The sequence below is a fragment of the Amphibalanus amphitrite genome, unplaced genomic scaffold (assembly GCF_019059575.1).
Source record: "Amphibalanus amphitrite isolate SeventyFive unplaced genomic scaffold, NRLGWU_Aamphi_draft 001011F_arrow, whole genome shotgun sequence".
Taxonomy (NCBI): Eukaryota; Metazoa; Arthropoda; class Thecostraca; order Balanomorpha; family Balanidae; genus Amphibalanus; species Amphibalanus amphitrite.
The window spans coordinates 49,630-75,896 of record NW_024882505.1 but is presented as its reverse complement, the minus strand read 5'-3'; the positions used below and the strand labels follow the sequence as shown (position 1 = coordinate 75,896).

At 51.2% G+C, this 26,267-nt stretch overlaps 1 protein-coding gene across 7 annotated transcripts in view; it reads right to left on the bottom strand.

Annotated features, from left to right (window-relative positions):
• Positions 1-26,267, bottom strand: part of LOC122369144 (protein TANC2-like) — a 143,340-nt gene that overhangs the window by 85,162 nt on the left and 31,911 nt on the right. For 6 of the 7 annotated variants that reach the window (XM_043343608.1, XM_043343614.1, XM_043343615.1 and 3 more), the window contains one exon: positions 23,322-23,386. In XM_043343608.1, coding sequence (XP_043199543.1) covers positions 23,322-23,382 — 61 coding nt within the window. In that variant the 5' untranslated portion in view covers positions 23,383-23,386. Of the gene's footprint in view, positions 1-23,321; positions 23,387-24,227; positions 24,247-26,267 lie in introns of those variants that run through there. The other variant, XM_043343609.1, reaches the window with a different exon arrangement.

Genomic DNA, 26,267 nt, shown 5'->3' with positions numbered 1-26,267 from the left:
TCCCATGGAGACGGGTGCTGATGCTGTGGATGTGTGGCAGCGGGTAGCGGTCTGGCTTGGTCTTGCCGTTCAGCGCGCGGTAGTCCCCTGTCGCTCTCCACATCCCGGGTGTCTTCTTCGGGACCATGTGCAGAGGCGATGCCCAGGGAGAGTTGGACGGTCGGATGATGCCAGCCTCCAGCAGGGTGTCGAACGTCTTCTTGGCAGCTTCCAGCTTGTCCGGCGGGAGTCGTCTCGGACTGGCGAACGTCGGTGGAGAGCTGCCGGTGTCGATGTTGTGGGAGGCTGGAATCGGGCACGCATCAGCTTCTGTTCCCAGTTGCAGCGGCATCAGCAGAGAGGGGAACTGCTGCAGGAGTGTCTGGACCTCCGGTGGTAGACTGTCGCTCTGGTTGACCAGGAAGGCGCCGGGACCGGGGCGGTCGACGGGAGCACCTGGAGAACGGAGGGAGGTCACGGAGTCCAGGAGAGTCTGGGAACCACAGTCAACAAGGAGGTTGTGATGGGCAAGAAAATCATGGCCGAGCAGGGGAGCTGTGACGTCAGCAACAACAAACGACCAGAGGAAAGAACGGCGGAGGGCAGGAATGACGAAGGAGAGCAGTACTTCACCATGCGTTGGGAGAGGCGCTCCACTGGCGGTGGTGATGCGGACAGCTGTCGGCTGCAGGATGGCTCCCTTGACGACGTCCTGAGGCACCAGAGAGACGCCGGCTCCAGTGTCTACGATGAAGTGTAGAGTGCTGGCTCCAGCTTGGGCTGCGACTCGAAAGAGTGGCAGGCCGCGCGTCGCAGTCGCGAGGGCCTGCCCCTCTAGTTTCCCGGACGCTGGGGAGAACCACGCCGGGAGGAGGGCTCCATCTTGGCGTCCCCCTTCTTCGGCCACCGGCACCAGGGCTTGCACGTGCGGGCCTCCTGGCCGAAGTACAGGTGCGCCCTGCAGACTTGTGGTCGCTGGTCTCTGTAGAATGGCTGCAGGCCTCGTGGAGTGGAGCTGGCAGCAGGTAGAGGTCCATCCCGACTGCGGCCACTGGATCGGGCGGCAGGACGATGGTCCCACTGGTGCTGCTGCTGACTGGTCGAGGGCGGCTGAGGCTGGGCAGTTGCTGCTAAGCAGGACGTCTGAAGCAGAGGCATCAGTTCATCGGCCAGCTTGCCCAGCTGGTGGAGCGTGAGGTCCCGCTGGGCTGCGAGGACAGTTCCCACGGTGGGCGGCAGGCTCTGGAGCAACTTGTGTCTCACGAGGTCGTCGCCGACCCCCACCTTGCAGCCAATCTCCTGTAGTTCTCTGACGAAAAGAGAAGGCCGTCCGGTCAGTTGGACCTTGCTGATGAGCTGATCGAATAGCTCAGACCTAGTCCGCTCATAGAGGGAGCACACAGCATCCCGCAGGGTTGCATAGCTGCTCGAACCAAGCACTGATGTGTCAAGCTTGGAGACTGTGGTGGGCGGAAGGGCAGCCAGGACGTGGTAGAACCTGGTGGTGTCGCTGGTAATCTTGGCCAGATGGAATTGGGCCTCCATGATCGCGAACCAGCCCTGGACAGCCGTCTCCATGAAGGCTGGTGGCTTCACTGACACGTGCTGGACAGCACCAGCGGCAGAGTCAGTTGGAGCAGCTGCTGCTGCTGCACCCCCAGTCACAGGGACAACAGTGTCACCGGAGAGAGCACGGCCATCATCAACAGGGTCAGGCATCACGACGAGCAGGTGGGGAGGTCAATCAACAAAACAGACAAAAAAAAAATGACAACAAAAGCACAGGAAAAGCAGGCAAAACAATCACGTCGGGCAGGTCACCAGTTATGAAGTGGTCAGGTAAAGGCTACGTGCTCTGTGATTGGAAGGAAAATGATTGTTCTGCCAAAATGACACGTGGGACGAAAGACAATGTTTAGGTAAGCGAGATAACGAGAGATCAGCGGTAAAAATTAAGGAAAAACGTGAGGAAAGCTCGCGCGAATACTCAGCCTGTCAGACGCCACTGTGCACTGTAGAAAAGCTATATTTAGCGTAGATATATCGAGATGTGAAACAACTGTGTAACGAGAGCCGGAATAACAACGGAGCGGAAGCGACAGTGCCAGAAACACAAACTATTTTAGATAAAAGATAGAAACGGGCTTACAGAAAACAACGAAATAATTACGCCAATTAAAGCACAATAAACTTATTTTAGAACGCAAGTAACATTATATAATCTTAAGACAATAGCGAAGATAATACGATTTAAATATAATACTAAAAACGAGATCAGAAGGTACTTGAAAAGGAAACAGTATTTGCGCACACGCGACAAAACAATAGCGCACTTGGGCGGAGACGCCGCAACTAAATAATGTGCCGGTGGGCTGCGCGGCACCACAGAAGTGAGGTTACATAATGAGCACAAGCCACGCTCGGACCCTTTGCAGGGACGGGCGACACAGAACATATTGAAACGCACGGATGGACTATCCGCGGTCACGTGAATTCAGCAGCAAGCAGAGGTCAAAGGTCAACACAGGTCAGGTCAGAGGTCGATGCAATTCGCAGAAGGACAAGACGGTACGGTGTAGAGACAGAGTAGGTCATGTAAAGGGAACGACGTAATGGGACCACTTCATATGAACCAGAGGGATAAACGTGTGCTGTGAAGAGGCGAACTCAACGAATCGCTCAGCCGCCGGGTTTTTATGCTCAGGTGCTTGCATTATCTAGTTTTATGGAATTCCTCTCGCCTGCAAGTTCGCCTGAAATACTTTCCAGCGAACAGTTAACGTTAAACGTTATGTACTGGTTAGAGGGAGAGCAGATTCAGCGAACGAGAGCGAGCGTGCAATATCAGCGGGCAAGGTCAGAGTAGATTGGTGCCTCGACCCTCGCCCATGGACTCGGCGTGCGACTATCGGACACTGTTCGTGGTACACAGCCACAGCACACTCGAGAAATGGGCCGTCATATGGGCAGGATAGCTGTGGAGTGGAACGTGCCTGTACCATAGTCATTCGTCGCTATTGTACGGCACTTACTTAGCCATTCAAATACTCAAAGAATTACATAAGTGCGTACAGCTCCGTGACAATTGTGCGTCGCGTTCGTCTGATGAATTTACTACATCAGTCAAATGGCGTCATAACAACAGTGTGGTGGGCGGTAGGTGGTAAAAGCACAACTAAGCGGAAAGCGCCAAAGCGGCTGTAAATAACGCAGTCGACGCGCACGCATAGCCCGGGGTTGTTGACCGTTCCATTGACCGTTATCGTACACAGAGGCCACCGTGAACTGTGAGCTAAGGAGCGTGTGAGAAGGCTCAGCTCTAAAGCTTGCAGACCAGACCAAATGGTGAGAAAAGCGCGGCTGTATGCTGTTTACAAACCGGGTACATCGCGGTGACTTCCCAGCCGGCCTCTGCGGCCTTGGGTGACCCTCATCTCCGAGTCAGGCGCATCCCGCTAGTACCAGCTCGGTGAGGTCATCCTCCCGGCCGGCGCGAAAAGAGGACGGAGAACGTGACTGATACAGTCCCAGTGACGGACAGGTGATAAGAAAATGCGCCGAAAAGACATAAAACTTCCTCCATGGAACGTCCCAGCGCCGTGGTGTCGGGGTTTTACGCCATGGCGGAACTCCATCCTGCTGTCGAAAACACGAAGTCAACACCTGCTGTTGCTATGCACTCATCAAGTGCAGCTGACGGACCCATAGCGTATTCAATATTTCCACCAGTGCATAACTGTAAATCTCAGCAGGGCAGAGGTACAGTCACCAGCACTTGCTACCCATCACCCCCGGACGGCGGGGGAGCAAGCTACCACCGCCCTTGCGAGACTAGCGCCGCCATGCGCCAAGAAGTGGAAACACCACGTGACTGAGGCCACGTGAGGGCAGGGTCACGTGATGGAGGGGCGGAGCATAGCAGCTTTTGCGCCCGACACTAACTGAAATGCGGCGCTGTGATTGGGCGCCTTAGCATGAATGAATCCCCGGCGCCAGAATCAGCCGTTCGCCTTATATGGAAGGTTAGCCTGTGCGTTTCACCGTTCTGTGTTGGTTTGAGAGCCACGGCACCATACGAATTGTGAGCCCCTTTGAACGGGTCACCGCCCGAGGCACTGAGGCGACGGCTGTGCGGGCTGTGCCGGGCAAAACCTAGCCTGGTGGGAGAGGTGGGCCAGGGAAAGTGCGATCGAGCAGCCACACTGGGACGTGGATAGGTATTATCTAACCGCGACAAACGATGTCAGCAGCCTCTTTTCGTTGACACAAAAAGTTTGACAGACAACGTGGGCAGTGCCCAATCAAAAGCTACTAAACGATTCAGTTAAGAATTTGGCGAGATAACCAGACCAATAAAAAGTTTTAATTCGATTTTGATTGACAAATGACACACAAGCCCGCTGTGATGGACCAAAAAAGGAGCTGAACAGTTCATACAACTTCTAAAAAGCTCAACGGTAAAATTTTTTTAAAGTCAAATGTTAAAATTCAGCCTGCATGTTTAAACTCGGGTCCGGCGCTGGCAGGAAGCTTATATTGCCACTTGCAATTCCACTACGTTGTAATATAACCAAGAGTTATGTGAGAGCAACAACTGAAAGCCTCGAGCCCCGTTGGGGGGGGGGAGGGGGGCACGAAACAGCCCCCTCTCCTTTTCAGTCGATATCTCCTAAAGTATAGCGTAGGTCGTCACCAAACTTTCAAGACCCCTCCGGGCATCATTTTTACACCTTGTGACCAAATTTTTCCAGAGCTCTTATAAAAGGTTAGTCACAAATGACGTCAGAGTGACGTCATGTTCTGTCATTTTCGACCCAATAAAAGGTTTAGCGGGAAGAGCTGTCACGCTTACAGTTTTGAAGATAACAAAAAAATATTCAAGATAAAAAAGATGTAAAATAAACAGCACCACAAAACTGATAACTCTGATTTCTTAACAAAAATTTAGTTCGACCATCAAAACTATAGAAGTATAACACCCCGAAAATACCAACAACATTCAAAATTAAAGCTGGAATATATGTATGTTATAGAACTATCTGCTCTAGATATGCCAAACTTAAACTCGATAGCTCCATTTTTAGCAAAGTTATGGCCAAAAACACTACTCAAAATGTATTACGTAAAATTTTCAAACTCAATTTTTAGCCGTCACAGAACACACAGAGCAAGCCAAAGACCACCATTGGATTTCCCGTGATGAGCTGCATCGAATAGATACCCCTTTTATGCAAAATATAAACTCTGAAATTTAGCCTTTTTTGACCTGACCTTGACCTGACTTCCACCAGAACGCAATCTAAACCGGCCCCAATGGCCGTCTAGCCCACACCATTGAATTTTAAATGTAAAATTGACCATAAAACATGTATCACGTGACCCTAGCAATTAGCATAGTTGGGTTCATATTGTGACCCTTAGTGACCTGACCTCTGTGACCTGACCTGGCATCAGTGACCTCTTTAGGCAACATATGTATTGGGCAACCACGCTCCATCGGTTTTTCGATAACATGCCTTTTATTTGATGTGTTAACCCACGAGCCGCTGGGGGGGGGGGGCATAAAGTTGCCCCCCCCCCCTTTACGTTTTGTGAAATATCTCCGAAACCTGATGAGCTACGAACGTGAAACTTGGCATAGCTTCAAATGAATACCTAGGCAATGTTTGAGGAAAGTTTAGTGGTTGTAGTACCTAAGATGACGTCACAGTGACGTCATAAGGTTTTGTCGTTTTCCGATATGGACCGTTTCTGATGACGCTGAGCATGAAACTCAACTGTAAATGAACTAGACAGCACCTGCTGTCATCCTAAAACATCTAACTACACTTCCATCTAGTTTCTGACCAATAATCGACCCTTTATATTCGGTCCCATATATCTGATGTATCGTGAGGAATATGAGAGTCGCAAATCTATAATTTCACTTATGACGTCACTGTGACGTCATTTCAAATGGGATCGACACCAAATTTGGACACAACCTCGGCTAGGTATTCAGGAAGATGTGTGCAAAGTTTCGCTTCTCTATCTCTTCGCGTTGCGACGATATCGTCGCAGAAGTAAAGGGGGGGCAACTATATGCCCCCCCCAGCGGCCGGCGGGTGGCGCGGAGGCCCAGCGGCCGCCGGGTTTTAACTGACTTTAACGCATTCCTTAGACTAAATTGGTGAAAAAATGCAACATTTGACCTGACCTGTGACATCATGGGTTGCACCTAGGTCAACGAAACCTGGTAACAAGGTAGTTCCCTGGTGGGGCTATCAAACGTTCTTCGAATTTTCAAAATCGGTCGGAAACTTTCCGAGATCTCAGGTGGGGGGCGAAACGGCTGCACCACCCCATCAGGTGGTAGGGTCCGCCAATAACACAACGGGGCGCGAATTATTTACTCATTCATACAGTGTCATCTATTTTGAGAACACCTTTCTCACGCCCTGACATGGTCCTCTCGTAATAGATCGAGATGAGGAGAGTGTTTTCACGCCTCCTTATGCACGGCTCTAGTGTCATTGAGCTATCAACTGTCAGCGGTTCTCGGACAATGAAGGAAGGCTTTTGGTCGTTTTTAGGTAAGGTCTTGGGTCAGATCATTTCAGTGGCGGATCCAGAGGGGGGGCATGGGGCCATTCTCCCCCCCCCTTGGGTCTCCCGGGGCCCATCACGGAGTTTTTTTTTAATTCATCACGGAGGTCACCGACGGGAGCTTTAACCCAGAGGTCTCCTAAGGGGGCACCATCCAGGTCTATCGGAATAGGGTACCGTTTTCGGGGTCTCCCGGAGGCCCATTTCTGTCCCTCGCCTCGGGTTTTTTAGTTAATTTTAGTTTTTTAGTTTTTAGTTTAATATTGTCCATTTATTTCCATCCCGAGGTCCGCGGGGCACCATCGCGAGTTCTCAGCTGGCACTACCCCGAGTTCTCCGCGAGCACCATCCCAAGGTCGGAGAGGGCACCATCTTGATGGTCCGGGGCACCATCCCGAGGTCTCCGGCGGCACCATCGCGAGGTCTGGGGGCACCATCTCGAAGTCTCCGGGGGCACCATTCCAAGTTTCCAGCGGCACTTTTCCGAAATCCGAGGTCTGAAGGAGCATTCTCCCCGGGTCTGAGGGGGCACCATCTCAAAGTCTCAGGGGCACCATCCCAAGGTCTCAGGGGCACCATCCCGAGGTCTCAGGGGCACCATCCCGAGGTCTCAGGGGCCGTTTGATCCGCGCCGTCCTGGGGGGAGTTTTTACGCCCCCCCCCCTAGGTTTTTCGCGAATATCTAAAAAACGGCGACGCGTAGCGCCGCTGTTCTAGATACACCCGCTCCGACATCTTTTTCGCACATGCTATGAAAATTTCAGATCCCGGTCATTCAAGGTCAGGTCACCAGGTACCGTTAAGTGACCTTACCTCAGAAAAAGTTAGAAAGCTCGCTGTGGCTACACCGACTGAGCGATCACTTTTAAACTTTCAGTACTTGCTTAGGGTAACAGTATGTATAAAATGGGTATCTCGGATTTTTTCTTTATCTGTGAGTTGTGACCTAAGGTCAGTTCAATTTTACGACTGCTCCATATAAATCAATGGGAGAAAATTGAAATGAGCCTCTTTTGGCCGAATGTCGTTCTACACCCTCTCAAAAATCGGTTCATATGTAATGTAAACATGACACTCTGAATCGGGAAATTGCTCCTGTGCCCCCTTTGAGTGCCCATGAGGTCATCTCAGGTCATGAAAGGTCTTCAACAGTTTTTTTTTACTATAACTTTTGATTTGACAGAGACGTGCTAGAGCGGTGAAAACACGGGGACTAAACCGTTGATCTGAGGTCAAATTTGAAGTCAATCAGAGCGGTGACCTCTGGGGGCTAAACCGTTGATCTGAGGTCAAATTTGAGGATATGTTGGCGAAAGAGCGTTAAAAGAGCTATCGAATGCGCTTTTCCACGGCGCTGTAGCTCTATTGGTTCCAGAGTTAGTCGTCGGGTGTTTAAAATCGTTGAAATCGACAAAATTTGACCTTTGATGAACTCTGGTGACCTGACCTTTGCCCTGACCTTAAAATCACCGAGTGTTTTCCTTCTTATTTTTGACGCTCTTTCGATTGCCGCTTACCGCGTGTCGCAACGTGGCCCAGGAGCTGAGTTAGACGGAGGGGCGTGAAAGCACTCGACGGAAAGTTCATGCCATCAGCACGGCTCGGGTGAATTGTTATGTTAGCTAGCTCCTGTTGTAAGCTGTGGAGTCGTGGAGCTGATCTTGAAGGAACTGGCCCTGGGCCTAACATTTTCATAGCAAACGTAAAAAAATGTTTAATAGGTGATGCAAAAAATAGCATCTCTTTTATGAAATATTTGCGAAACCCTCAACATCATCCCCATTAGTGCAGAGCTGCCAACGACGACCATAAAAACGTCCCCATCCCGTCAGCGTTTGTTTATCATAAGAATGCTAAGATTTAATTTCCAATCCGAAGCTGAAATGATGGAAAGCAAATTTACATTTTACATACGAAACAAGCTGACACATTTAAATATTTTCTCTCTCGCTCCCCCTCACTGATTTACCCATTACCCTCTCTCATTTTACCCTCCCTGGTTTTCCTTTTCTGTCTCTGTTTTCTCTCCTCCCGTCCTTATCCCTTCCCTCCAGTCTTTCTTCTTTCTTTCTTTCTCTCTCTCTCTCTCTCTCTCTCTCTCTCTCTCTCTCTCTCTCTCTCTCTCTCTCTCTCTCTCTCTCTCTCTCTCTCTCTCTCTCTCTCTCTCTCTCTCTCTCTCTCTCTATCTCTCTCTATCTCTCTCCCTTTCTCCTTCTCTCTCCCTTTCTCTCCCTCTCTCTCTCTCTCTCTCTCATTCCCCCTCTATCTCTCTCCCTTTCTCCTTCTCTCTCCCTCTCCCTCCCTCTCCCTCTCTCCCTCTCTCTCTCCCTCTCTCCCTCTCCCTCCCTCCCTCTCCCTCTCCCTCTCTCTCCTCTCTCTCTCTTTCTCTCTCTCTTTTCTCACAATATTCTCGACTGCCACAGCGCTGTAGAACTTGTTTCCAGACAGGTCCAGGCGCTCCCCACTCCGCAGGCCCCAGCCCACACGGCCCAACCGCCCAAACACCCTCCGGCGGATGACCTCTGACCTCGGCGACCTGACCCCAGCCGACCGATCGCGTCCCTCTCCACGCCTCCGCCCCGCTTCCCCCACTACAACTGCGTAGTAATTGTAGCGTGTGCAAAGGTCACGTGACATTATTTACTTCTGCGGTTTGTTCGGCTGACAAGAGATGGCACTAGTGGTCTGTGGATCAGAGGCGGGGCTAGGTTGTACGACTTCTTGGGGCAACTTTAGGGCAGAAAAGACGTTTTTTGGCTCCTCATCCCAAAATGCTTCGAACATACAAAAACAAGTTAGATATTCGAAAATCGGAGGACCAAACTGATCGTTTGACGTATCTTGCTCGACTGAGAATTGATCGGTCTTCAAACTACTGAGCAAAAACGAGGTGATTAGTAGCAAGTGCTGGTGACTGTACAGAGAGGTCACCCATGTGTCTGGTTAAGTATCAGAGGATCGTGAAAAGCACCCCAGTGACTGTAAGGGAGCCCCGTGTGCACCCGTTTCCTAGGCGCCTGCAAACACTCGTCCTGTATTTGTGTGATTTCGAGCCCATAAGCAGCTCCCGCTCAAATCCGGATTCCGGACCATAGCTCCCCGAGTCCCGCGGCCACTTGTGTTGATCCTGTACTGGATTATGCTAATGCTTTATCATTATGACCGTTCTGATGTGGTTGGAGCTTTGTTTATACAACTGATGAACAGAACTAGCTCACCGTTACGCACGGGTCGCCGGGCTTTGGCGAGCTTTGAATTAGCAATAAATGAAAAAGGGTGGCATTGGATGGTCTGCCTATACAAGTTAGACACCGCCTCCAGAGCACGTTAGACACCAGGTAAAAGGCAGAGTCGTGACACACCTGTTCAGATAGTGACATCATCGAGCAGACCGGAGTGAGAAACAGCGATTATTACTTGGACCGAACATCACAATTCACAACGTTACAATCTGAGGTACGATATATAGCACAGATATCCCGGAAAACAAAACCTGTCGGTTGGCGCCGCAAATGAGACTTGTGTACGACATGGACCATCATAAACAAAAATGCATCAGTATCTCGTATCAGCAGTTCGTAGTCATTACGGACACCCTGTCAGGCAGTGTAGAGAGTCAGAGACCGAGCAGTCAGCACGTAGCCATAGGCAATGCCCACCGCTTCTGAGAACTGCTGAGACCATCAGGGCTCGCTGGCGCCGCGGTAACGATGGTCGGGCAGATTCGTCCGGCAAACAGGCGCTGAAAATCAGCCGCGCTCGGCAGCCGACATGCAGTGGTGACCATGGTGACCTTTGCGCAGAGGCACCAGCCAGCGTGTCCAGACCCAGCCACCTGCTGGCGTCTCGCGCTAGGCATGTTCTCATCTCTGCACGGTAGCGGAGGCCAGAGGTGCCGCTCAGATCAGCAGGAACATGCCTCCCGCGCTGCAGCTACTACCCAGCGGGAGGTCACTGATAACGAGCCCTCAGACTGGTGTGATGATATTTAGTTTTATTAGCTGAGTGTGTTGGCAGCAATAATATATCCTCTTCAAAGCTACTCATACTTTTGAAACTAACGATGAAAACGGCCTAATCTCGCCGTCAAAAGAAACTGCATGTGTAAACAATTTGCGAAAAATTCACTTTCGAAATCGTCGATCAAGCAAGGTTTGAAGAGAGCTAGCTTCTCCCAGTACGAACGCCACGCCTTTTACTTGGTATATTTATTTCCCATCTCTTCAATAAGCTTTCAGAGTGCTCCAAGGTGAAATCACTTAGTTTAATGCGTTCAGAATCCTCCCGATAAACCCTGCACTGACGCAGATTCGAAGTCTGAGTCTCTGTGCGACGGGACTTGTCAGTGAGTTGCGGCTCTCGTCTATTCCAGAATAGCTCTCTTGCGCACAGAAAAGCCCCAATTCGGCCAGCTCTGAACGTCCCATATACTCTGAGCTGCAGCTCAGATGATCTGAATTCAGCCATCCCAGGGTAAGCTGGTGCAGCTCGGAGCTCCGACAGACAATCTGAACTGCTCCTTTTGGCTGTGTGAGACCCTCCTCCAGACGAAACTGGACCAGACGCCGGCAGGTCACCTGCCCGGAGCGGCGGTCCGCTGGTCCGGATGGTCCGATGGTCTGCCGCTCTCACCCGGCCGCCGCTGGTCCCTGAACCGCAGCGACTGGGCAGTTTTTATGAGGTGACTGGCTCTGCCACCGGACAGCCCGCGGCGGCCCGGCGGCCGGCAGAAGCCAGTGACCAGCTAATGGGTCAGATCCGGTAGAAGACCAGGCCACTCATTACTGCTCACAAACACGCCATCCACGCTGCTGTCTACTTTAGAGTAAATCTGGCCACTGACCACTGACCAGTGCACTGACCGCCTGTCGGGGCGGAAAGTTAGCTCATCTTGCTCTGAGGTCAACCAGTATACCACACAACACATAATAAATATATAACCAACATTCCTGTGCGTCTCTCCGGACAGTGAAAGTTGATGTTGATCATTTATCGTGCCCTTAGCTCAGCATCTGACGGCACATTACGGCAGACATCAGCGGCGGGACCACCTGCAGCCGGCTGTGTTCTGATGAGCGCCGCTACATCAGCGGCCGGCATATTACACCGGCCTGCTCAGCGGGCGGTCAGCTCGGCCCGGTTTGATCTCGGGGCTGGTCGGCAGGGACGCGAGATACACTGGCTGCTAATAATACCACCCACGCCGAAAAGCAACATCGCCGCCGACACAACAACCCTCGCCGCGCCGCCGCCGCCGCCGTCGTCGTTGTCGACACGAATACATAGAGCGTCGGCGGCGACGGCGACGACGACAATAATGACGGCGCAGAAGTCCTAGACAGCCTCATCGTGGCCCAAGATTGAGCAGGTCCGCCCACTGAGGACCTAATCATCAGTCGGTTTCCCATTCCGCGAGAGATGTCCCTTGGGATATCGTGCAATCATGGTGTGATGGTCACTGAGGTACTGTCGATTAGCGTTGAGACGATATTGATATAGTAGGTAGAATTATTTCAACAACGGTACAACTTATTAGTATAATAGTTGTAGTGGTAGGTATTATACCAGGATAAACGTTTCTTGCGCAAAAAGAGATATTCATCGTTCCGCAAGTAATGGAGCGCGCTATATATCCAACAAATTTTGATTTGCAAGGGATCGAGACAAATTCCACGGGTGGTTAGGTTGCTGTTGGGAAGAAGCTATTAAAAAGCCAATCGAAACAGGATGTCTTGGAATTTTAACGAAATTACCGTCATTCACTTGCTATTTGGATTATGCTTGCAACAAATCGTATCATAGAAGAAATTAAGATGAAACTGTTTAATATTTTTCTCCCTTCTTCTTTACAATAAACGTCGACAGGCATTTGCGTGCCAGACCCGTACAAAAGCTGAAAATCTGAGGAAAATGCTGCAAAAACGTAAGGGCAAAGTCATGAGTACGGACTAGCAAGTCATGATCTTTCGTTCGGAAGCTGCACCTAACGTTGGCTCTAGTGGCTACTGCGTCGCTTCCTTGGCTGAAAAGCCAGACGTGCTTGTCATGGCGCCTACCAACGCCTGTCCGTGAGTCTGCAGAAAATTTAACCGACCGACCGACCGACCGACCGACAGACAGGCGGACGGTGCCTGCCTTTTTGTCCGTCGATACAGAGAATTATGTAAGCCGTGACGAACTGGACATACTAGCGGTGAAGAATCATGAGGACAGCAAAGAAAATGAGCAGAGGAGTGGGGACACCCCGGGGGTAGGAAAGTGTGAGACAGAGGGCTGGTCAGGGTCGACTAGAGTATCAGAAGCTCTGGTCTGCAGCGGAGTAGAGGAGGATCTGCAGGGGGCTTGGGGCTGCAACGGACCGGTGAAGGCTGCGACTAAAGTCTGTCATGAGAGCAGACAGAGGTTTGTGAGCCATGGGAGAGCTGCAAGTTGCAGCGGGACCCCGTTTGGAACCCTCCAGCAGTGACGCTGCAGGCGACTCATCAGACCGCGATGACGCCAGGCTTCCACCCCTCCCCAACCCAACTCTTCCCGTCCCCTCCCCACTGACGGAGCTTGAAAGGCCACCCCGTCTCGAGCATTGCGTGGTCTGTGCTACCGTGTGTATATAGCCACGAGCACCCGCAAGATAGCCCTCGCACAAGTTTACCCGTACGCACGCTGTGTTTATTTGCGGTACGATATTTTGAAATAACCATGCTGCTTAGCTCATCCTCAGCTATTTCTAGGTCGCCAGAGTTTGGTGATTAAATCGGCTAACGAGGATATGAATCACGGCCTATCGAGGAAACGCCTCAGCATGAGGTACTATTTAATACGTGACCCTGACCATCGAGACAGAAAATAGCGTGTCTAAATTTTGACCGCACAGTGCGTATAGAATAGCTTGGCATCGTCCTCATATACTTTAATGATCGTTTCATTATCCGCTTTTCTCTGCGGGTGGCAAATGGCAGGCAGAACGGCCAGATAGGCGAGCTCATCAAAAGTCCATCCTTGTCAAAAATGGGTCAGCGATGTCGGGACCGCAGTTGGCCGGTGCTCTTACGGCCGGATTAGTGTTAACTGCGCTGTGACGCTGCAAGCTGAGACGGCCCTTAATTCGCCGAATAACTGGCCAGTAATGTGCGGTGGATGGTGTCGGACCGGCGGCCCCGGCCGGCTCGGTAAAGACGCCGCCAGCCGGCCGGCACTAAACGAAGACGGACGCGACAGAGCCTGTCATATAACCATAAAGGCAAATAATAGCAAAAGCAATCAAATATGGGTCCCGTCCGCAGCTAAAAGTGTGATGTAAATTTGCGGTGGTTCATCACAATTGGCCGGAGGTTCATGTACCAGGGTTATATTGCATGTTAGAAATTCAATTTGAATGCGTTACTTTTCGAGAGAAGGTACGACTCCCCAATAAAAGAGTGGAATTCATTCGATAATTTTTGTCGTCCATTGGACAGGCATGAAAACCGAGCATACCCACTAAAAGCCAACCCAATATAGACTTCGGATTGACTCTAACAGTAATGACGTCATTCTCCGTCTTGTAACGCAGAATGAGTCAACACGGTGACCACTTCCATAGCTGGTGGGGCGATGTGTCCACATGCCGGTCACGTTTCGGCGCCACCCACTGCCTGCTGCCCTGCCCGCCCCCGCCTACCGAACCTCATCCACCGCCGCCCGCCCGGTAACCAAACCTAGCACACCGCGACATCCACGACTGCCTTTTTGTTCGATAAGCCTCAATGAATAAGAGACATGTCTATGACATTGATCCTTCCTGCAAATCTCCTATGCGGTAGTTGTCGTAGCTGACAAGTCCATGTTCTGTCCAGCGCCAGTTTTGGAAAACTGCGCTTGGTCACTCGCTGTCGATATGGAGCTATTGTGAAGGCTCTGCGCACAATCACGTTCCTGGCCACGGTTCGACATCGACACGTGCTGGCCCTCGTGGCTGTCCGGCCTATGACACGTGTCGGCTCTCGTGGCTGTCGAGACTGACACGTGCCTCCTCGACCCCACGGCCCCCGATATACGTGACCGCCATGCAACGTGCGCCGATGCATCACTGCAGTACTGGTAGATTTATTTCTGGACTGGTCTGAACAGGGACCTAATATAGAGCGCTGCGCAACTGTGTGTCCGTTAAGCCAGCCTGTTCATTTTAGACAATGGTGGTATCATTCATTAGTGAAGCAAGCTCCACAAAAGGGTGTTCGTTTTGTAACTAATCATGACCTTACATGGCTCACCAATTTTAGACACAACTCTGTCCAGATCTCTCACTTTGATCCGCCCTTTCGCCCGTTCTCTGACCTATAGGACCATATAGGATTCGCCACTCCTGTCCTATCACGGTGTCTCAGCCCGATGTCTCAGCTTCAGTTGGTCCTACCATGGTCATTCTCTGTCAGTGCCCACCATGCAGTGTTCTTGACCGTATAAGACCGCCGCGCCAGCGCCGGTTAGTTTTGAAACCACCTGGCCCATATATTGACCAGGAGCCGTCCACCAGACCCCAGAAAGGACCAGGACCCATTTCGTTCGAGCCGGCAGCCATTCTTGTCGGGCCAAGATCCATCCTGTTTCGACGCTGAAACAGCATTAGCCTTTCATTTCGTTGTCGCTTCGCTACCGCTCAGCTTTGAACACAGGATGTCTCATAGAAGTCCGTTTACCATTCCAGTCTGCACACCGTGCGTGACGTGATGCTGACGCTTGAGTAACGGCCGTCATTGACATGCCGTCACATCACGTCGGACCGTCACGTAACGATATCACGTCCCTCCGTCACGGACGTCACGGATCCTAACAAAACCACCGTCTCAGTTCACCCAGCACGTGACACCCACTGTTCCCTGGGACCGGCAGGCACGGCCGCCAGGCTCAGGGGCGGTACGGTAACAATATACCGGAGCGCTCTGCAGTACCAGGTAGGGCAGTGGTATGAATCAGCTCCAGCCGACAGGGAAGCGCACTGTAAGGGCAAGGGGTCGCCATCTGATGGAAAGAGATAGTGTTAGGTGAAGGGACAGCTTGGGAATACCCAAAATGATAATATAGTGGTCTATGCTCCCTTGTTTAAACATAAAATACATCTCCCAACTGCCCTGCAGCTATAGGACCGGTTCTATCGCGACACACGACTCCGTAGTTTCCAATCCCACGCGACCTTCCTCTGCTATCGTTTCCCGGTTAGCAGCAGGCTCATACATATTGCATGGTAATATATCGACGGCGACAGCGTGGCCACCGGCTGATACTAGGCTCCGTGTCAACAGCTAACACCCGGCCGCAGTGCCGACCATATGGCCACGTGTGGTCAGCGATAGCTGCTCGCCAAAATAGGACGGACGGACCATCAGCGGCTGGCGCCCGCCGGGTGACGGCGCCGATAGGACAGCTGACGTCGATTGCTGATGGACGTTACTGATGACAATAGCGACCCACTAGCGCTGAGTTGAGCTCTAAGGCTAGGTCTACGATCCGACGTTTCCGATGACCATGACACTGAACGGTGTACCCGGCAGACTATCTCGCCCGCCCATCCGCGCGTCAGGCAGCGAGAGTTGCCACCGTGACCGCATTAAAAACCATATCCGACAACGGACAGAACCAGGCCGACGAGCCGATGCGTGAGGCGATCAGATGGGAATCGTGAGCAGCCGCAATCACGCTAAGCACGACGGCGACTTTTCATCGAATCGGTCCGCGTCGTCTCCGCCTACTTCTTGCTTATTTTCGGGTCAGGTGAGAATGAGCGAGAGAGAGAGAGAGAGAGAGAGAGAGAGAGGGGGGGGGGGGAGGGGAGATACGAAGACGAGAGAGACAGACAGGCTAGACAGAAAGAGAGACAACTGTTGTGAACTGATATTGCGCGTCCTAAATAGTACCTAAGCCGTTAGTTATGTTCGAGAGGTCGCAGACAGACCGTGACCTCCGAGAGGTCATTCCCGAACCGTGACCTCACCTGAGTAGACGCTGTCCTGCCGTGACCCAGGTCGAGTTCCTGGCAGCGGCGGTTTGGCGGCGGAAAACGGCACCCCAGCCGGCATTGTGAGGAACGTGTCCGAACGGAGGTCAACGCACGCAGACCGCGTCAACAACAGCGTCCAGCTTTTCAACGACCAGGTCCGCCGGTTCACGAGACCGCAAATGACACACGCGACCGCAGCGAACTGTCAAACGCTCACAATTACACCACAACTGCTACCACCAAAAATCCACACACAATCTTCCGCCTAAATCACTTCCTGTTGCACGGCAGGGTCACCACCTCTCGGCTCTCTCTGGTCAGTCCGTGGTCTGACCCGGTCCTGGACTGAAGTCGCACCTCTGCGGTGCAGTATGTCCTCAGAGACCGCGATGCCGGGATGCGGTCCGCCACTAGCACCGGCCGGTGGGGTCACACAGTCCGACGTGCGCCCGGCCCAGCTCGCCGCCAGACAGCGAGTGAGATCGGGCGGCGGCCGGCGGCGGCGGCGCGGCGGCGCGGGCGACGCAGAGTGGCCGGTCCACACACAGCTCGGCTCTAACGCTCTCAGCGGAGTGGAGTGGAGTGAAGTGGAGAGCTAGCCGCCCCCTGCGTCTCTCTCTCCGCCTGGTCTCGAGCGCCCCGCACTATCCCACTGATCTCCTTTCTGTTCGGGTGTATGCCGCCGTCTTATTCACCGTCTCAGTCATGTGGTTGAGTTAAGCCGTCGTAAACGCGCTTGCCGCTACATTCGTCCCCTGATTGCTATTGAGGAAAACTGTAAAAGCAGTGGTCTAAGGTAGACCAGTATTTTTTCAAACAGCTCCCTCGTAAGACCGAATGTCTCACTCCCAAACATCCCACACAAATCCCCAAGGACAGGTTTTCACTTTCGTAAATCCCTGGTTGCACTAGTTTCCTAATGCCGGACTTGTATTGAGCAAACGACGAGCAGTAGTTTTACACCATGTCAGTTCGAGTAATCGGGGGACGAGATGCTGCGGCACGCTCTCGTATGTACCTTTGTGAAAAAATATATAAGCAATATATCGAAAGTAATAAAAGAGTCACATGATATGAAAAAAATATGATATATTACAATGTAGAGAGCCTTGAAATGCAACAAAATATTGACAGAAAAGTACAATGATTTTTAACATTTTAGGCCATCATTCATCACAGTCAAATGTTCATTCCAACGTTTGCAGCATGTACGACACGAGGTAAATCAAGCTGGCCGTTCCGTTCAGTTTATACAGATGACGGCAGCGCGGCACGTCCTGTTAGCACGCTATCAGTGCCGGCGGTTAGTGCTGTCTGATTACACCGCTCTGGCCTGAGCCGCCAGCTCTGAGCTGCACACAGCCGAGCTGCGGGTGAGTTGTGGAGCGATGCAAGGCTCCGTTGAGCTAGGAAGGTCCTACGAGCTACGGAGTTGTGATGGTAAGGAGTTTCAGCGGGATACGAGCTTTCAGCGAACTGCGCACCCTCGAAGGAACATGATACTCCGTTGAGCTGTGAAGCTCTTACGGGCTGGGGAGCTTTGACAAGCTGCAGCAGCTTCTGTCGCCACTGACGGGTATTCGTGTGTCGCTGAGCAGCGGCGAGGTTGGTGGGAGCGGCAGTAGCGTCCCAGATGCCAGGGGAGGTCAACCGGCGGCCTTGCTATGTGTCACGGCACTGTACGGGGCCTTCAACGCCCCGCAGAGACGGACAAGACGGTAGTGACCGTCTGAGCTTACTGGCATGACCGTCTCACTGCCACCGCCACCGGCATAATATCATGCATCAGCCCTGGGAAGCTACTTGGTGTCCGATGGTTGCTATAACATTCTGCGGTACTACAACCGACACGGAGGTCTGCGGGGATTCTGCCAGCGATAATCCGGATAAATTTATTCTATTTATTTGTTTATTTTCTTCTTGATAAATATGAGCGACATACAGTCCTGCTGGATACTGCATACTACCAGGCTTGGACAGGCCGCTCTGCTCGTCGTTCGCTCACAGTCCGGTCTCGCCCGGCCACCGCCGACCGTTTGGGAGATCAAAGCCACGCCGGCGTCGCTTGTCACCTCAGCTATGTTGACAACGAGCATTTGTCCGACGGATATGTCGACAAACACAGCTATCGAAAAGGGTGAGACACCATAGCGGGACGGCCTGGCTCGGCGCCGGCCGCACTGGCGTTCCAGAAAACGCGGTATGGGACAATAAAATATAGGCGTGCCGAGCGAGCCTCAGTGGCGTTTGACTTACAACAAATGCCACACGAGTGGGCTGCAGCCTTTACAGGCTCCGAAAGGCCATGTATCGGCGCTGGAGGAGCGTGACAGCCCCATCCGCTGTGGGTACAATACAAACTCGCCGTGCAGAACTCATGAATACACAACACAAAGCAGAACGGGAGGAACATGGATGAGTCAACGCTTGATCTTGCATTGGTTAGCCATTCATTGAATGTGTCGCTATTGTCTGCGTTTATTTTTCGCTTAAATGGACTCAGGTTTGAGAAAGTTTGTTAACTTATCCAATGTATAGATTACTAAATCATTGATCTGGGTACAGTACTAATAAATCATATTGTAGGCATATTTAGTTAGATTAATGCAAAGATGGTTTGCGAAACCAATAGGATCGCTAAAAACGAATGCATCGAAGGATTCCAAAAAATGCCGATGAAACTGCATATAGCCATTCATAGAATATGACACAAGTGGCAACGTAGCCTATAGTGTGTAAAGTGTATATGTACATACTTTTACAATCATGCAGAATATCAACGAATGCCAGCCCACCATTGAATACCTACAGTGTGACTTCTGAAGCAGCCGTCTAATGGCAAAACATGCTCATTTACATACATACCAGTCAGTGGACAACATTGAATATCACTTTCATGCCAGCTCTTGGCTCGTGGCTAGTATTTGAAAACTGGCAAGGTCCATTGGAATAGACGGCCCTCGATAGGGACCAAGCCCTTCACGACCGGCACAAATTTGCATGCATCAGCACCGGTAGAAACATTTGAACACCTCCATTGTGCTCGCCCACTTCCTACGTCAGGTGAGCTCGATAGACTCGATTTACTGTTAGAGGACTGTAAAATAAAATGTTGTTTGTTTAACAAGCAGGTATTTTGAATGCTTAAGTGGAATTTCGGAGCATAAAAAAATGGCGAAGTTATTTTTCTTTTATTTAAATGCACACTAGGCACAGTTGAACTATCAAAGCAACCCCTGATATCAAGCATAAACAATAGACATTTATTGCTCGACATAAGAAAACAATCAAAACCAGAACCATAAAATAGCTGACATATTTGACCGGGAGCCATCAATTGTCTGAAGGACGGTTGTGACGTCATTCAGGTCACGCCGGCACCAATGGTGATTGAGTCGATGAGCACAGGTGGTGCTGTTGTGAAGTGATGCTTGGTCATGACGCCTCATGAATGATCGTAGTGAAATCAGCGAACAGAAGCCGTTTTGTTAGTAGCTGCTCCCCAATCACGGCATGCTGGTAGTAGAGTGAAGAGCACATGAGAAGAGAGGAGAGAGACAGGTGGACTGGAGTGGATCGCAGAAGAGGAGAAAGCCGCAGAACAAATTAGAGAAGTGTAGAAAAGGAAGAGTAAGAGAGGGTTGAGCAGGAAAGAGAGGACAAAAGAAGAATAAAACACGACAGAGAAGGAGAGAGGAGGAGAATGTCTCTCTCTCTCGGCTCTCTCTCTCTCTCTTTCTCTCTCTCTCTCTCTCTCTCTCTCTCTCTCTCTCTCTCTCTCTCTCTCTCTCTCTCTCTCTCTCTCTCTCTCTCTCTCTCTCTCTCTCTCTCTCTCGCCAGGCGTATTCGATTGCTGCAGGGCCGGTTTGACACAGCCAGCCTTGCCCGCAACCAATGAACGAAACGGAGCGGACGACTACCCGACGCCTCATCGCTCCCGCTCCTCTCCACTCTACCTCCCCCTCATGCCTGACAGAGCGCGGCAGAACAGCAGATGGGTCTTGCTCAGTGCACCATGCACTCGCATCCAGCGGCCGACGGTGCACTCACAATGAGTTGAGTTCAGCAGAGTTGAGTTGAGACAACACTCAGTGGCGTCCGTTGGTAGAAGCTGAGTGAGCTGCTCATTTCTTATTGACCCTGGGTGACATCATCTCTTCACTCGGTGGATTTGAACGGGCGGAAGACTGACCAGCGAACTCATCAGGGATGGGCGGAAAGGAAGGATCGGGACCCATATTAGGCAGTCGTGGGTGGGGAAAATAATCATGGCAATGTAAATTGTTTGACTAAGCCCGACAGCCGACTGGAGGAGAGAGGGACCGGTTGGCGGTTTGCCTGGCGTCTGGACGCCTGCCTGTGACGGTTGTCTGACTTCGTCTGGCTGTCAGCTATTTTGAGTCGACCAGCAATCACTTGACTGGGACGTGGGACGGCGCCACCCTTGCCACCTCTAAGGCGGGTTAAGGAGTAGGACCACAGCAAAGCCAGCTGGTCTGCAATTTTTCGCGCACTGTGACTTCATATATTTTGTGCTGCTCCTGATCCTGATTTGCATGGCAAATAAGTTCAGGCCTGCACATTAGAGTGAAAACTATCATGTTTTTTGTTCAAATTGCGACTGTTTCATTACGTCCTTCATGCAGCACACAGTACACACAAAGCTGCTAGCAACTTAGTCCGCTCTTAAATATTTTACATCCCAAAGGACCGTTACCCTAAAACGGTAGCCAGTTCACATAAGGGAAGGCAAGTTTAACGTCAAGGTAACATTGATCGTCACTTACAATGCCTATCCATTTCATATGGTCTTCGAACATCTCCACCTTTGATGGTCGGACATCAAGCAGATTGATTCAATGCAAGTGGTTTTGATACTTATACCTAGTTGTGAGCTTGATGTAGTGCAATGCAACCAAATTGGAGCCATACCTCCCTCTCGAAACCTAATGCACCCCAGCGGCGGCAAAATGAACCCTTCGAGGAAAGCACATTTCCTCTAACGTTTACTAACGTTGTAAACGTCACATCTATCTTGCAGTCTTATGCAATACTTTTTATGTTAAACACTGGGTCACGTTCATTTTGGTCACCCCGATTTCCAGCGGGGGTCTTCCTAATTCCAATCTATTACACAATGCACTAAGACACAGCAACTCATGGAGGTCAGACGTGTACTAAAGTGATGCATAAAATCCCTGAACAGCTGACTATTATCATACCGTGTAGCCGTAACCGTAGCGATCCTTGACACACTTACCCACCGATCGCGCCTAAGATCAGCAGTGCAGTGGCTGCAAACAGCAGCGTAAAGACTCGCTCCGCTCAAAACCAAAGCGGGGCGAATATAGAGATAGCGCAATAGAACGAGCAATTGTGCACTGGCCGTTACGACTCTACGCGATGGTACAGATAATGTGGTCAGCTCCTTCCAAATTACACACATGACCCAGAAATGTGTGTAATGGGCGCTTCATTGCGGTCGCTCCTTTGCGCCGTTGTTTATAAACCGCGGATGGGTAACGGTCGCGGAGGAGTGTCGTTATGGTCAGAGTGCCGGCGGCGTGTGTGGCGCTGACGAACTGTCTCGTATATTCCGGCCAGGGTGACCCCCCGGGACGCTAGGGTTCGCTCGCAGACCCAGCGGGGCGCTGGCTATCAGCCGAAGATTGACAGGCTCGTCAGCGCATCGGAGGCGACGCGAAACGTCGTGTAAACGAGGCTAGATGCAAACGGACACTACCAATATTCGTGCTAAGATTTGTGCGCGAAGATAACGCAGCAATACGCTAGCGGATGATAAAAAAGATGAAAACAGAGGAAAGGGCATAGAGTAATGTTATGATTTATGGGAAATATGAAATATGAAATTAGTTTTTTATATCATAGTAAATACGAAACCTAAAAACATGAAATAAATATGAAAAAATTGAGCATACGAAAATATGAAATATAATTAACTCAAATAAGTGGGATGACTATCAGCCCCAAAGAACAGTAACAGCGTGTAACGTTCGTCAAAACTTATCATTCGTGGCCCACTTCTCCACAAAGCTCCGAAAATCTACGTACGTTTATGCAAAATCACACTGTAGCTCCAAAATGGCCCGTCCCTTCCTGATGCAATGCGTCCGCCAGCGACTCACAGTGACCGCACCCTTTTAATCTTACCCAAACTGAAGCACACAGCCCGAGAAGCTGCACTATGGCAACAGCTGGGTAGATTCACGTCGCTTGGTAATGTTTATTTTCTGCTCTGCTGCCGAGCTTAGTGCACCAAAGCGGCATAGGCGGCGGAACGGGGAGGGCACCGGGGCACCGTGCCCCCCTTTGATTTTGGCATTTTAACATTAGCCCATATGGGCGTTGCATGGAAAGAATGGGACCAAAAGTCGGCAACGGCAGTGCCCCCCTTAATTGAAGGTGTTTCGCCGCTACTGCAAAACGGGGACTAGAAAAGAGCCCAGGGCCCAATCGGACCACACAAGGACCGAACCAGACCGTACCGGTACCGGTCCAAGCGTCACTCGCTGGTCTGTCTGGAAACCCAACACGACATGATGCCCTCAGACGCCTCGCCAGCGATATGGCGAGATGCACCGAGCCCGACGGCACCGCCGAGCGCCCGGCAGCGCTCCGTAAAAGGTGGGTGTTATGTTACATTATGTCGTGAATGACGCATTAGCTGTGATGCTGGCAGGCGACTATGGGGTGTATTACGACAATGAGCGGCGATGACTGGCTGTGGGGCTGAGGCCGGACGGCCAGAAGCCAGGCCACTGACCTGGTAAGCTGAGTGACCGCGCGCTGATGAGAGGACGCCAGAAGGCCTCGACCACTGGCATCCCACTGGAAAGGAGCAGAAACCAAGTCACGCCATGTCAGCAGAATGCTCCGCAAGCTACCCTGGTTACTTGAGAATCAAAATTGAACACGTCACGTTGTGATTCACGTCGCTTTTTGGGGTAGAAAAGAAGCAGATGGACATGTTTGCACGTTCAAACCGTTCGCCTGAGTTGGCGGCCTGTCATACAACGCTACCGGTAACACGCAATCCGCTCCATATGGCATTAACTTACATGTCAGAGACTAAATATATACAGACTGCCGAGACGTTACATGGGTGTTATGCTACACGCAGACCTGAAGTTTTAATAGTATGTGTCCAATCCGTCGAAAGGAGCTGCGATGTCTGCACATGTTCGCAAAGGGGGAATGAGGGCTAACTGTTGGATCGAGAATCGAGCTCATTTGATAAATGCGGACAAATGGCAAATTATGGAATGTATAAATATGTTAAAAACAAGAAAATATATTTAAAAAACAAGAACGCGTGGAGTGAAAATGCTGGTAAAAAATGGAACTTTCAAGGTAGCATGGAAAATCTCAGCTTTATGGAATGGAGCTTGTAGAATTTTGGAGTCCAGGCCTGAACAGTACATACAATAAATCACACAGATGGGCTGGTCCTCCGTTTTTCTGCTTCGTGTTTGTATGTATGTATGTATGTATTAACATCTTGCAATCATCCATGAACACATGGCTATTATGATTCGCGCGTCAAAAATAATCGATGGGAACTGGGAACAGACACTCATGCACACAACTACATACAATCCGACACCTATTCACCGCCGTTTTCGCAGAACCCTTTCCAGCACTCCAAATCCCAGTAACACTCGCAACATACCTGCGCAGGCACAGTCGCAGACACTCTCAGACACACTGCTCCGCTGGTTCAGACAGGCCCACCGCTCGGCCGCCGTCACAGACACTCACAGAGAGCACCTCCCCTCGCTCTGGCTCACGCAACAATGGTAACGAACTGCGGCCGTGTTTTCTCACCGGCGCAGTTTTCCGATCTTTTTTGGGCCCCCAGGCGCGCAGATCACGCCACCTCAAATTCAGTGCAGATCTAGCTCCTGGCGGGTTCACCACGTCGGAACCGACGCTCAGCCAGCCCTCTGTGCTGAATACCGGCACAATGCGTGGGCAAAACACGCGACAATTATTCGGAGCGCGCGCCGACGACCGCCGTCGGGCAAAAACGACGGCGACACCGGACGGATGGCCGACGCACCGGATAAGCCACCGTCGGTAACGGCGCGACAGCCAGAGGCTCGCGCCCAAACGGCTCCACTAACTGTTTGTTAATGGCCATAGCGGCGGACAGATATGCCGTCATGTCGCCTCATCGATGCGGCTCATGTCTGCAATGTGAGCGGCGGCCGGGGGCGGGTCGAGAACCCTCCCCGGCCTGCCAACCAAGCTCCCCGCCTGCCGGAGGCGTCTCACTCAGCGTATCGACAGCCGCCGGCCCGGTGTCACTTCACCATGAACCAGCCTCTCGTGGTTTGTCTGAGACCGCGCCCCGTCCGACTTCCGCTTCATCGAAAGAACGCGGTCGAGTTTCAATCGCAGCGGAAGACAAACAAAGCATTCCTGCATTTCTGGACTGGGGAGTATGAAATTTGCAAAATTGTGTTGTTCTCGGCTGCGTTGATCTATGCAAATTGCATCATTTCGGCAGTGAATAGGAATTTAACCATTCATTGACCTCAGAATGGAAACGTAAGGAGCTGCTGCAGCCAATTGTATACCAATCAAAACGTCCTGTCAGTCAGGAGAATATTTGGCCCAAGCGTTGTAGACATCCAGCCCAGTTTATCCAAGTATGGATGCACCATGAAGTGTGGCTGGATATGTAAAAGAAGTCTGTCCTTAGAAAGAACATTATTTTGTTTTAGCATCAGATCAATGCAACATCATATAAGATAGGGTTATCACAAGTAGAAGCGGCTGCATCCCTTTCCTTCAGCCGCACTTCCGGTTGCGTTTCTCAGTACCCCCCTCCCACACTGCTGTTATTTCGGGGGGCCTCGGTGACCAGAGCGGGGCGGCGGTGGCCGGCAGCTGTGACGGCAGGGAGCCGCTGTTTACAGTCAGTGGCCCACCCAATCAGTCACTGTGAGAGGAGGGGAGGGGGCTGGCCGCACACACGCACACAGCGGCGACTAACAAGCGGCACGTGGGTGCGTGTCTCCTCCCTGCCCCCAGCAGCGACCCGCGGCCACACCGCACGACCAGATGTGGTCAGAGACGACGCAAATGATGAGTCGGCAGAAATAGCAGCGACGGAGATGAGCTTCTTCAATATAACAAAACCAGTGTAAGAAATACACGGTAAATTTAAGGCTGATAGAGTATCAACCAATTGATAAGTTGCCTGCTGTTGGGCATACCGATCACTGCAAATATTACAATAGGGTATATTTTTATCAAGGAACACATATTTTTCCAAAGGCACCATTCATTGAATACCTTAATACATCCGCCGTACAGAAGAGGTCAATGGAAGAAGGTCCCACGTACAAAGTTCCGGCAGTCTCCTGTGCAGCGACCCCATGGCACCAGACGTTTAACCCCCAAATGACTTCTAATGGACATCCCATGCTGACCATATCCGCTTCTCTGTAATAGCATAAAGTGACCTTCCGGTTCGAAATTGCAGCATTCAGGTAACGTAATGCCTCTTAATCGGCTCCTCGTGCCCACAGTATGGATCACGACATCGATATCAGTATGCAACATCCGTTGGCCACAAACGGTTCGGTATTATGGCTCATTTGCTGGTATTAGTGAACGTTTGTTTGAATATATGCCACGGTTCGTCCAGATGAGCTGCTATTTCAGCAACTCATGATCGAACATTAAAGGGACTATCCCACCT